Source organism: Phoenix dactylifera, chromosome 6, assembly GCF_009389715.1.
Source record: "Phoenix dactylifera cultivar Barhee BC4 chromosome 6, palm_55x_up_171113_PBpolish2nd_filt_p, whole genome shotgun sequence".
Taxonomy (NCBI): domain Eukaryota; kingdom Viridiplantae; phylum Streptophyta; class Magnoliopsida; order Arecales; family Arecaceae; genus Phoenix; species Phoenix dactylifera.
Window position 1 is genome coordinate 3,183,846 of NC_052397.1, and position 12,991 is coordinate 3,196,836.

Here is a 12,991-nt window from a genome sequence, read left to right on the forward strand (position 1 = left end):
CCGATCCCCCAATCCCATTCCAAAACCCTAGAAATCCTTCTTCCCCCTTCCTTTCGCCGCCTCCGCCCACGCCAGAGCTCGCTCTCCCCCGCCGATCTATCCCTCTACCTCTCTCTCCGCCCCACTAACTCCAGCCGGCGATGAGCACGGCCGCGGCGGAGAAGCGCGTGCGCCGCATGAAGAGGGCCGCGGAGCAGGAGGTGGGGCATACGGTCCCTGCCAAGGCGTCCATATCCAAGAGAACGCGCGCCTGCTCCTCCTCCTCCTCCGTCGCCGCCGCCTGCGGCGGATCTTCGTCGGAGGAGCCTTTGCTACTAGAGAACATGGAGGCAGTCGAGATGGAGGTGGAAGAGTTCGGACGGAGCCGATCGGCTAAAAAGACGCCGCCGATCCTGGCTTTGGGAGACGTCGAGACGGTTGGTGCTGATGAAGGGGAGGAGGATGCAGGAGGGAAACAGAGCCTGTCGCCCCAGAAAAGGGCGGCGCCGGCCAAGAAATCCAAGAAAAAAGGGGATGGCAATGAGGTGGAGCACTGCTTTGTCGGCGACCCGGTTCCTGACGATGAAGCTAAGAAGCGATGGCCTGAAAGATACCACAAGAAGGTAGGTTCGGAAAATAAAGAGTCTTCTCCTTTTCCACTTCTTTCCCTCCGTTTCCATCTAGGTCTTAGTTGCAACAAAGTTCATGCACTTCTTGGATTAAAGAGACGATCTTCATATGATTGCTGAGTTTATATTGCTGCCGTTTTTAAAATTTGCATTGATAGAATGCTGGGAAGCGGGCACCAGCTTCTGGGAGCAGTAAAAAGTAAGTTTCTGAGATAAATGACTCGGATCCTCCTAGTTGTATCTTCACATTTATATTATTTTCCATTATTTGCTGATTTCTGAATCCTTTACTGTTAATTCAGGGTTGACGAAGAGGAGGTAGTGAAAGCTAGGCGCCACTACTGGCAAGCAATGGTAGACAATGTCATTTACAATCTAAATGATGACGCCTACATAAAAGTGAGTTTTGTCGCAGCATTAGATTTTTTTTGTTCAGTTGCTTTTAGTTGACACCCCTTCCATATGAGTTCACTAGTTTTTTAGCAGTATAATCACTCCAAACCTTTGATGTGTTATGAGATGCAACTGATGTATCTGTCAAAGTTCGGTATCTCTAATATCTGATGCTCAAATGGCATCCCATTACAATCCCTCGTGCTTTACCTCTTAACTTCTGGACAATATCCATCTTCTTCAAATTCATCATCAATGCTTTCTTAAAATAAGATTCAGTACAAATTTAAAAATCCATTTACTGAGACAATAACAGACAGTTGAATGCGGTTGAGTGTTCTTCCTTGGACTTGAAATGAATCACTATTATGATCAGGTAGTCAAGGAAGAGCAGACATGTTAATCCATATGTTTGAATAATTTTAAAATCTTTACCTCATTGAATTTTTAATTGATCATAATATACTATTATTTGTCCAATCAGAAAATATATTGTATTCTATACTGATGGCAATTATTGTTTACAATGCCCTAGGGAACTTGTTAGCATTTTTCCTTAATTATCACATCAACGTATTCTTAATAAAAGGTCGCTGCCTATAGTGTAACTGCTACTTTGTTATAACTATGGCCCTACCAGAGTGTGGTATGTGTGATGCGTGTGTTTTTTGGAAAAAAATGCAAGGAGAAGGGTTTGAATTTTCGTCCATATGTTAACAGCTGCATGCTTCAACTGACATGCGGGATGGGGGATTGAAAGGCATAAGGAGTGCATGTGAAGTGGGGAAACATGAGATGCAAGAGTGGGTATGCATGGAAATGCAGACATCATGACACGCTTCGTGTGTGCTAATGTTAATAAAGTTGGCATTATATGTTAGAATGAATTTATGTCAAGATTTAAGGTTTTTAGCAGAAATAAGGACTTTCACTTATGTAGTCAATCAAATATAACTTGATCCATATTTGGTGGATTTAAATTTAAATTGGCAGACATCTCTCTCTTTGTATGTATTTTGTAGTCTTTAAGTATTAAATCTGTACAAACTAATCTAAATACTGCAATCTTTGTCTCAAAAGGGCGGTGCAATGCATGAGACTCCTACTTTTGCGGGATTTGCGGTGGGTTAGATATATGCAGCTTTATCCATGTGGGTGAAGAGCTTGTGTTTTGAGCATGTGACCTTTTGGTCGCAATGAAGCGACCTTACCATTGCATCAAGGCATACCCTTACTTTCTACATTTCATAAATAATTATCTATATTTCATAGTCAATTATCTACAGTTCATAAATTATTAATATCTTAAGTCACAAATTATGATACACGTAATAATATAATGTAAGAAAAATTATAATCTAAGGTTGCCATTTCAGTACTGGACCTTGTACCGGTACCATCCTATTAGAGTATCGGTATACCTAGCATAGGGTCTGGTTCGATGTTCTGAGTGTCGGTATATCTTTCGTACTATATATCCGTTTGATACTGGTATGGTTGGTATGCACCAGTATCGATTGGTATGGTAAACCTTGCTAAAATCCATTAATATGAATGCACAAAATTGGTGCATGACGATAATACTAAGTAATAAGTCCCCATTAACATAATTAATAGATGTAGACTAATGCTATTGGTCTCTGTCATGTGCACACAAACAATTCTCTTGCCATGGTGTAAGAGAAAATTGGTTCAGCTTGTGGGATTTGCTGCAAAAAGGAAGGAGGTTGGTTGATTGTAGGGTTGTCTATGCCCTAAAAAAGATCATGGAGTTGCCATATCAGCAAATGGTAGGCCTTATGAACTATTCCTGTGCACATAGATGTGTGGCTATGTGACATGTGGTCATAAAAAGTAGCTTTCCTATTGTGGCAATGATAACCTGTTCTTTATTATAATTTTGGATTTATGACAGTCGATGACACGTTTATCATACTATTTTGGATTTATGATAGTTGATGTGATACAGATGCCATATGGTATTGTTTTTCCTTTTCCTTTTTAGTACTATTGTATTTCTTCAGATGGTTTTATGGCTTCAACTCACTGGATTTTTTTCGTGTCATTTGGGTTTATTCAGTTTCCTCTAGGATCTGTTTTTTTTTTCATGAGCTTCCTTAGGTCACTGCGTGTAGTTTGTATTGGAATATCTGAATTGGACTGTTGTAATGATGGTTTTCTTGCTATGGCAGATTTGGTAATGTGAATATGGAATCTTTTCCTATATTTCTGTCTTTTCTTTTCTTTTCTTTTCAAAGCAAATGTAGAAAATATGATCTACCCAAATTTTTGATAGGTTTACTAAGAGTCTAGGTTTACTTCTTGCTACTTAGTGACAATTCTACTTATAGTTCTTATCAATTGCTTGCCAATTATAAACTTGGTTTATTTTGTATACCTGGTTGAGGGTAGAATAAGGGGAATAGGCTACTGCATGTTGTATAATCAAATTACTTTTTTGGCTTGAATTCTCAAAACAAAAGGCCTTTAGTTGTGGTTGTTCTTGTCAGTTTCTCCATCTCATGCCTTCTTGCTAACTTAATCTGCAATTATTCAGGCTGGTGATGGGGAGCCAGATTACATTGGCCGAATTGTTGAATTTTTTGAAACAATTGATAGGCAATTATATTTTACAGCTCAATGGTTCTTTAGGGCTGAAGATACTGTAAGTAATCTCCTCATTATTTATTCCTTACTATATTAAAAACTCAATATTATAAGAAATGCACGTCAATTGTTTCATTACTTTTTTTGGTTTTTAGGTTATCAAGGAGCTTGCTCATGGCCCTAAAACAGTTCATGACCCTAGAAGAGTTTTTCTGTCAGAGGAGAAAAATGACAATATATTGGACTGCATTGTCTCTAAGATTAGAATTGTTCATGTGGAACCAAATGTAATTATAAAGTGCTCAATATTTTCTGCCTGAAATAAGTTCTTTTTTTATCTGTTTTGTTTTCAAGATTGTCATACTAAGTGGTTTGTGATTTGAAATCATCTTAGATTGATCTGAAGGCAAAGGAGGATAGCATCCCACCTTGTGATCTTTATTATGATATGTCCTATTCTTTACCTTATTCAACCTTTGGAAATTTACCCCCAGGTAATGTTTAATATCTCTTACCTTCTGTTATTTCTGATGTTGTTTTTCCCGTAGTTTTTGTACTCATGGTGATCTGTGTTATTGTTTTCAGAAAACTTGAGGGCTGGCAGCGAGACATCATCAACTATATCTTCGGAGGATGCATCAAATAATTGCAAAGGCAAATGTCAATCAGATTCAGAGGCATCATCCTCCGGGGAAAAGCGTGTACTGTCACTTCTGGACCTATATTCTGGTTGTGGTGCCATGTCAACAGGGTTATGTCTTGGCACAAATCTCTCTGGTTTAAAACTTGAAACAGTGAGTATATTTAGTCTACATTTATGTATATTTTCTGCTTTCTACTATTGCCTTTGTTATTCTTGTAGCTTATTTATGTTAGTCTCATGCAGCGCTGGGCTGTTGATGTAAACCCATATGCATGTGAAAGTCTGAAATTAAATCATCCTCACACAGAGGTAATGCTGGGCTTCGGTTTTTTCTTATTTTATACCCATACTTCAATTTAGATCTTGTTTTTGATTAGGGTATTGTTGTTTGATTATTGGAATTTGATTTGAGCTGCTCTGTTGAATTTTCCTCTATTTCTTGAATTCTCTGAATGCTATATATAATATGCCATGTTATATGTATGGAACTCTTTTAGGTAAGAAATGAGAAGGCAGAAGACTTTTTGGCTCTTCTAAGAGAGTGGGAGAAGTTGTGCACACAGTACAATCTCGTTGGAATGGAGAATTTTTTTGCCCAAGAGTCTGAATCAAGCAGCTCAGATGATGAAGATGTGTCTGGCATTTCTTCTGAAGTTCCTAAAGGAGAATTTGAAGTTGGAAAACTAGTTGGGATATGTTATGGTGATCCCAGCAACATAGGCAAAGTTGGACTGAAGTTTAAGGTAATTAAGTGGTGTAATTGCATAGTGTCCTCATAGCTTATTTCATGTCCTTCCTGTTCAAATTTGAATGTCTTTGTCTATTGCTAATTCAATGTGGAACAAAAGTTTTCTTTATTATGAAAATAGATGGGGACATGGTCTGTTCAAAATAGCATCTTTAACTGCAGTGCGTGCTAACATTAATTTTTTCCAACTATTCTTTTGTTTAGGTTCGATGGAAGGGCTACGGTCCAAGTGAAGACACATGGGAACCTATAGATGGTTTAAGGTACTGATGTTGCATATGGTCTTCTGCCTTTGTTTTGCCAGTGCATTTCTAATTTCTAAAATTATTATGCTTCAGCAAGTGTCAAGAACATATCAAAGTCTTTGTGATAAATGGATACAAGAAAAATATCTTACCATTGCCCGTAAGTATTGCTGTCTTTCTCCTGCTATTAACTCATAATCAGACAGACCTTTCTTGAGCGTTCTGTCAATTCATTTCCTGATAATAATTTGCTTCATTTTATGTCTTCAATCCTCAGGGCAAGGTTGATGTGATATGTGGAGGGCCTCCGTGCCAAGGAATAAGTGGATTTAATCGGTTTAGAAATTACGAAGCTCCACTAGAAGACCCAAAAAATCAACAAATGGTTGTTTTCATGGATATTGTTGATTTTCTTATGCCAAAATATGTTCTCATGGAGAATGTTGTGGATATCCTCAAGTTTGCTCATGGATTTTTGGGAAGATATGCTTTGAGTAGGCTAGTTGCAATGAATTACCAAGCCAGATTGGGAATGATGGTTGCAGGCTGCTATGGACTTCCACAATTTCGGATGCGGGTGTTTCTGTGGGGTGCTCGTCCCACTGAGGTTTGTTTTCTTTAGACAAGGCTTGTTTTTCTTTGGGGTACTCATGCCACCATGGTTTTGTGTTCTTCCAATGAATGTCTTATTCTGTTAATTTGTTTGGATTATCAGATTCTTCCTCAGTTTCCATTACCTACGCATGATGTTGTTGTGCGTGGTGTTACTCCTAGTGAGTTTGAGGTATGACTTGAAATTATAATGCCTTTTCATAATGAGTTTGGGGGTATGATTGCAGATGAACTGCCTATTTCATTATTTTATTAGCTCAATGAGTTTGAGGTTTGACTACAAATCAAATGCCGTTTTCATTACGTTATAAACAATCACCAACCTTCATTGTTCTTGTAGCAAAATATAGTTGCATATGATGAAAATCAACATCGGCAGCTTGAACGTGCCTTGTTACTTGAGGATGCCATATCTGATCTTCCTCCGGTAAAAAATGTCTATATTTAAGAGTTTGGAATAGTATTTAATGAACTTATTTCTTTGTTTATTCATTTCCAATGTTATTGTATGTTTAGGTTGGCAATGATGAAACAAGGGATGAAATGCCATATGGACGACCTCCAAGGACGGTATTTCAACACTTTATTCGGCTTACAAGAGAAGGTGTGCTAGCTCAACCAATGGAAAAAAATTGTTAGTTTGCCATTTAGTTTCTAATAATATGTTCATATATGTAAACTATAGATGTACTTGTTTCTTAACAATGCACTAGTTCAAGAGTCTGCTGTAGAATGTGAAGATATAATGCTATTTCAGTTATACCCGTAAATGTGGTTGTGAGACAAAAACATAATGAATGTGAGATGTGCGAATGGTGTAGTTCTGGTTACTGGAGTTGTATAGTATATATTTTCCATATTTTCCTGTGTTTATTCTGAAGAAACTTGTTATCTTAGAAGAAAATGTTCTAGTTATAACCTTTTTACTTTTTGGCATTCCAATTATCTGCCTTTATGATAAATCTATATAGTAACTGCAATTGAATACTGCAGTCTAGTAGTTATTCCTGTGTGACACAATATCTTAATACTGTATCATAGCTTGAAAGTTTTGTCTGTTATTGTCCGGCACCTGCGCCCTACATTTTTGTGATAGCTTTTTTGGTATCACACGCAGAACTGGTCAATTCTGCTTCTGGTGCTGGTAGGCCTTCACAGAAGGCCACTCTTTTCGATCATAGGGCCCTTCAGTTGAATGAAGATGATTACTTACGAGTTTGCCGGATTCCCAAAAGGAAGGTCAGTTGTCAATTATTCTGAATCAAGTATTGCAGCTGACATGTCTTATTTGTTGTCCGAGATACTCCTGTGATGGGTCTGTTTAATGGTTTGCCTCTCCCTTGCAGGGTGCAAACTTTAGGGATTTGCCTGGGGTTAAGGTTGGGCCTGACAAAGCTGTTGAATGGGATCCGGAAATTGAGAGAGTATTATTACCCTCGGGGAAACCTTTGGTAACTTTCTTGTTTCTTCGTGTTATGGTTCTAAAATTTCTGTATTGTGGTGTCTGATGAATTTTCAATGCCAGGTCCCTGACTATGCTATGACTTTTATAAAAGGGAAATCTTTGAAGTAAGTCCTCATGCTGTCTTTGATTCTCTTCTTTTGCATTGGAACTCACTTTTGAAATATGCTACAGACCTTTTGGACGTCTATGGTGGGATGAAACTGTCCCTACAGTTGTAACAAGAGCCGAGCCTCACAATCAGGTACCTTAAATGAAAATGCATGTTCTATTTTCTTGCTTATGAATTATCATGTTTCTTATGCTTCAAGTGTCAATAGGCAGTGCTACATCCCGAGCAGGATAGAGTACTTTCAATTCGGGAGAATGCAAGGCTCCAGGGCTTTCCTGATTTTTACAGACTTCGTGGCCCTGTTAAAGAGCGGTAATTACTTTTCCATTTGATGAGTTATTTTCAACTTGTCTGGTCATGAGAGCTATTCCTCCCTTGTTGCTGTGTTAAAACTTTTGGTTAGCTTTGAGATAGAAATATATTTTGTTCATACACACACACACATATATATATACACAGAGAGAGAGAGAGAGAGAGAGAGAGAGAGAGAGAGAGAGAGAGAGAGAGAGAGAGAGAGAGAGAGAGAGAGAGAGAGAGAGATTGGGTTGCACCTCAGTGGATCTTCACTTAGATTTGGTCAGATCTGGATAATCCAAGCGATTGGATGTCATCGACTATTTCTAGATTACTGATATACCAAAATTATATGATTTGGAAATGTTTAGTCTATGCATTAAAAGATCCAATAATGGATAGGCTAAATAATACTGAATTATATATATATACACACACACATTAATCATTTGATGCATAAGTTAGGAGTTTTTAAATCATATAATATTTGATTCTAAGTAGTTTAGAGGTAGTAGATCATACTAACGGCTTGGATCAGCAATGCAGGATTTTTATTGGTCAGTATAGATTCAACTGGATTTGAGTAGTGATTCACTTAAGTGCAGACAACTCTCTCTCTCTCTCTCTATATATATATATATATATATATATTTCAAATCTTTTAGTGGTTGTGATATTGCTCTTAATGCTTAATGCCTCACTAAGTTTGACTTCTTTAATTGTTTCAGCTATATACAAGTTGGAAATGCTGTTGCTGTACCCGTTGCTCGAGCACTTGGATACTCTTTGGGATTGGCTTTTCAAGGCAAATGCAGCCAGCAGCCTGTCTTTACGCTTCCGCAAAAGTTTCCTCGCTTGGATCAGTCCTCTTCAGAGAGAAGAGTGGAAGCTGATGAAGTTGTAGAATAAACTTGGATGGTGTATATGTGATTATTTCCAAATACATTTCAGTCCATGGTAATAATTGTTTGCCATGCATTGTTTTAATTATTTTGATACATTCATATGGCACTGCAAGCAGTCTGACAGTAGAGTGCCTTGTTGTATCTGGTTAATCTTGTTCTATTGCAACTTGCTGATCTTGTACTACTGTTGCATCTTGTTGATCTTTTGCTACTGTTGCATCTTGTTGATCTTTTACTACTGTTGCATCTTGTTGATCATTTGCCATTGTTTGCTTAGTGTAATCCGTACGGGTGTATGTTTAGTCCTATGTTATTCATTGAAGAGCTTTTTTGGCATTTACAGGGTACTAAAGAATTCAAACATCATATTTCTACTATTTTTTTTAGATGAGTTATGTTTGAAGCTTACAATGTTTCAACAGAGTCTCGTAGGAGATCAGTCAATTCAATATTTTTAGCAAGCTTGACCAGAACAAAAGTAGGAATTAAATTCGTTCGGCAAAGAGAGACCTTATTTGACAAAAGGATATTTTAGTTGAATTGTTGGTCTCTTTGATGATGTCGAATCTAGGGGGAAAGAACTTTAGCTGGGTTTGAATGAGTGAGAGGTGGTCTCTTTGATGATGTCGAATCCATTGTGCCGTCCCCGGCGCCTGCCTCCACCATGACTCCGCTCCGTTCAAATCCATCGCTGCGCACGTCGCCGTCACCGTCTGAGGCTTTTGGCGGACAAGTTCACGGCATCACCACTGCCGAAAGTCGGCTAGACTCCCTGGATCTTGGGCGCCGATCGGAGTCGAACCAAATGGAACGCGCCGCCGCTTTTGTGCAACTCCAAAATCGATGAGGCATCGTTCCATAGAGCACGAGACGGTTTGATTGAGAGAAATCGGGAGAGGGATCGGCAGAGAGTAGGTGAAGGGGGTGGGTCGTGGTGAGGGTGAACAGGAGTTGCTGCCGATCTCCGGCGATCGAGACGGAGGCGCAGCCGAGGGAGCGGAGTACGACGACGTGAAAGGGCAATTTGGTTATTTTATAACACACCCTTAATGATAGCAAAGAGCGGACCAGGGAAAGAACGATATGAACCCTCTTAATTTGGTTATTTGAGAGAATAAAAACAAGGGCAAGGGTAATTTGGTTATTTTATGAACACCTTTAATGATGTTATATAGAGCATTATGAGGGAAATGATGACATTGGATCAAATTAAAAATTTTAAAAAAATTAATAGAATTTTTTTAAAGAAGGGGAGTGCCTCTGTGTATCGCTAGAAACTTGAGTAATTTTATCCATGCAATATAGATATCGAAACCCACGGCACAAGAAACCGGTAGTGCCGTCGCCCATGGTAATGGCATCGGATCCCAAAATGGCATTCTCGTACTTTCACTAACATCCTCCCCCCACAAGATAATCCCCCCACCCACACCCAAATAAAAACCCCAACCGCAAACCCTCTTCTTCCAAGATAAGACCAAGCCTTCTCGAGGGAGCGAGAGAGAGATGGGAGTACTGGTCTTGGACGGCTCCACAGTCCGGGAGTTCGTCGGCGACGAGGCGGCCTTCCAGAAAAGCGTCGACGAGCGGTTCGCCTCCCTGGACCTCAACGGCGACGGCGTGCTCTCCCGGGCGGAGCTCCGCCGGGCTCTGGAGACGTTCCGGCTCCTGGAGACTCACTTCGGGGTGGACGTGGTGACCCCCCCGGCGGAGGTCGCCTCCCTCTACGACTCCATCTTCGAGCAGTTCGATTGCGACCACAGCGGCACCGTCGATCGGGAGGAGTTCCGGCGGGAGATGCGGCGGATCATGCTCGCCATCGCCGACGGCCTCGGCTCGTCTCCGATCCAGATCGCCGTCGAAGACGACGGCCATAACTTCCTCCAGCAGGCCGCCGACCTCGAGGCCGCCAAGATCGCCGGCGAAGCGAAGTGACTTTCGTTGCTTGTCACGTAAACTCACCGCGGAGTACTGGATCGTTTTGGAAATTGGTATTATTGTTGTTATATATAGTCTGTGGGACCGGGAAGGGTACGTGTACGAGTTTTATGTATGGAGGTTTTTATGTATGGCCGGTGGGATGCGTCGCTCGCCTCGCTTCTTCGTTCGTGTACTTATTAATAATAGTGTGTGTATGTGTGTGCACCTATCTTACAAGTTCAATTATGTTCAAATAAATAAATCAAACTTTTATCTATTGCTCCTCTTTTATATTTAATGGGATTTAGTTTAATTTTCTTCTTAAATGAAATTCGTCTGAGAACTGGCAAATCTTCCTTACTAGATCACTGGATCTTAGCCATCGTTAAAATGTCTCTCTTTGGATGAACACTTGTGTGGCACTTGCATGCACAAGACTGGGGGAATGTTAGAACGAAGTAGTATCAGGAGCCAAGTAGAATTTATTTAGAATAAAATAATCAGTAAAGAGTATATATTAGATCAGCAATTAGTTAAATTACTAAGTAAATAAAATAATAGAGAATTAAATGTAGAAGTGTCCCGGATATATGCAGGTATATCTATTGATGTTATTTTTTGAAATAGTTTGGGCACCTAATGATGCATAGCATATACTTGGTTCTTGGGAAGAGGAAAGAGATAAATGTGGTTTGGTTCATAAAATCAGAAGGGGCAGAGTATGGTAAAATTTTCAAATAAGAGAGTTGGAAAAGTGACTTTTTCACCTCCTAGAAAAATTAAAATTTATGTGGGACTTGTAAAATCTACTTTTTTATGAGCCAGGAGTCATTCCATCGAGCTGTGCTCACCGTGGGTGCATGCCCCAGCTCACCGTGGGGGCTCACCGTGACTTGTAAAAATTAATTTCTTTATAAATATGTATAAATAATATATATATATATATATATATACACACAAACATACATACGTACATACACACATGTACGTGCGTGCATGTGGGGACTGGAAACATGAAAGCGTCCTAATTCTGGCAAGAGGATCTCAAACCTTAAAAACATGCATATATTGAATAATTCAGCAAGGGTTAAGGAATTTGAGAAACTGACAACGACTTTAAATCATATTTGGGAAGTGATTCTGTCAAAAATATTTATTTATCGAGCATCATACTTGGAGCTGGCAAGCAATTAGATCCTCTTCCTTGGATATGAGGCTTAAACTAAAAGCTAAAAGCTCGGTTTGGATCCTGTTGGAATCCTCTAAAGTAATAGTAAGAAAAAAGAAAGAAAAAAGAGTAAGAATCTTCCACCCTAGAAGAAACGAGCAACAGCCAATCTGTCAGCAAACAATAATAAAAGCAAAAGAAAACAAAAAGAAGCAAGCTTCGTTAGAGATTATAAACGACAAGACTCCTACATTTCACCTTCATATGTAATTATAATAAGAAGAAAACAGCAGCCAATCTGATAGCAAACCATAATAGAAGAAAACAAAAGGAATCAAGCTTTGTTACAGATTAATAATAAGCGAGCAGAGACTCCTCCATTTCACCTTCATACGTACGTAATTACATTAAATACTTCCCAGCTCCACTCTTGTTCTTCCTCCAAACACCATCACTCTCATCATCTTCGCCGGCTAAGAAGCGGAAACCAACGGTCCTGGAAGTAGGACTGGTAGGAGATCAAGAAGATGAGGAGCACCAGAAGCAGCCCGACGCCCCACGGTGAGCCCCCAGCTCGATGGAATGACTCCCTCTCCGGAAGCTGGATCAAGAACGGGACCCACCTTCTATCACTGCTCGATAGCCAGTGGACGGCCAGCAGCAGCACAAGCGGCAGCACCATGATGGCGAGCCTGAGCTGGTCGACCAGGCTCTCCAAGACTGACTCATAGCTCGCATACCATGAGAAGCCAAGGGAGATGAATACTATGGAAAGGAGGAGCCAGAGGTGGAGTGACATGGGAGGGGCTTGGGTATGAGAGCATTAGGATTGCAACCAGGGTGGTGGGAATTAAGTTCATGTGAGGGAGGAGGTGAGTGCAGTGAGCTTATATAGTGACAGGCTTGTGCTTTACTTTAAGGGGTAATAATCTACAGTTAGTCTAAAGCTTGATTTTTATTTTAAAACAAATTCTGGTGTGGTTAAGTCAGAATTGCAAAAATCGATCTTCGAACCTCGAACCTAATAACTTCCCCCTTCGAATTGTCTGAGTCATTTACCACTTAGGTGTGTAGTTGAGGCGAGCTCGATCAAGCTTAGCTTGAAATTTATTAACCAGTTTGAAATAAGAAATTCTAGCTTGGCTCCTTATTGTTTGATTGAGTTTAGTTTTAAATCATCTTAGATACAAGTCTACTTTTGATTGGCTTGATGATCTTAAATCGATCCAAAATGAATTCAATTTTGTACTAAGTTGTTCGCGCATTTTTGATTT

General features: G+C 39.7%; 2 protein-coding genes across 2 annotated transcripts; both read left to right on the forward strand.

Annotated features, from left to right (window-relative positions):
• On the forward strand, nt 1–8,887 carry LOC103712941 (DNA (cytosine-5)-methyltransferase 1-like). Its single transcript, XM_008799658.3, has 21 exons — nt 1–602; nt 767–807; nt 911–1,007; nt 3,559–3,666; nt 3,764–3,895; nt 4,003–4,102; nt 4,194–4,402; nt 4,495–4,560; nt 4,749–4,994; nt 5,204–5,262; nt 5,338–5,404; nt 5,522–5,851; nt 5,960–6,028; nt 6,197–6,283; nt 6,373–6,460; nt 6,974–7,095; nt 7,203–7,307; nt 7,382–7,425; nt 7,493–7,562; nt 7,639–7,742; nt 8,453–8,887. The coding sequence occupies exons 1-21, from the start codon at nt 141–143 to the stop codon at nt 8,631–8,633; spliced, it is 2,787 nt and encodes a 928-aa protein (XP_008797880.1). The 5' UTR covers nt 1–140; the 3' UTR covers nt 8,634–8,887.
• A 1,189-nt stretch (nt 8,888–10,076) lies between these two features.
• Nucleotides 10,077–10,826, forward strand: LOC103712932. The gene has a single exon (XM_008799646.4). The coding sequence runs from the start codon at nt 10,136–10,138 to the stop codon at nt 10,562–10,564; it is 429 nt and encodes a 142-aa protein (XP_008797868.1). The 5' UTR covers nt 10,077–10,135; the 3' UTR covers nt 10,565–10,826.
• The last annotated feature ends 2,165 nt before the right edge of the window (nt 10,827–12,991 follow it).

Coding starts and splice junctions, on each gene's coding strand:
- LOC103712941 (XM_008799658.3), top strand. CDS start 141: ATGAGCACGGCCGCGGCGGAGAAGCGCGTGCGCCGCATGAAGAGGGCC. Junction 7,096..7,202: donor GCCGGATTCCCAAAAGGAAG/GTCAGTTGTCAA, acceptor TCTCCCTTGCAG/GGTGCAAACTTTAGGGATTT. Junction 7,308..7,381: donor TACCCTCGGGGAAACCTTTG/GTAACTTTCTTG, acceptor TTTCAATGCCAG/GTCCCTGACTATGCTATGAC.
- LOC103712932 (XM_008799646.4), top strand. CDS start 10,136: ATGGGAGTACTGGTCTTGGACGGCTCCACAGTCCGGGAGTTCGTCGGC.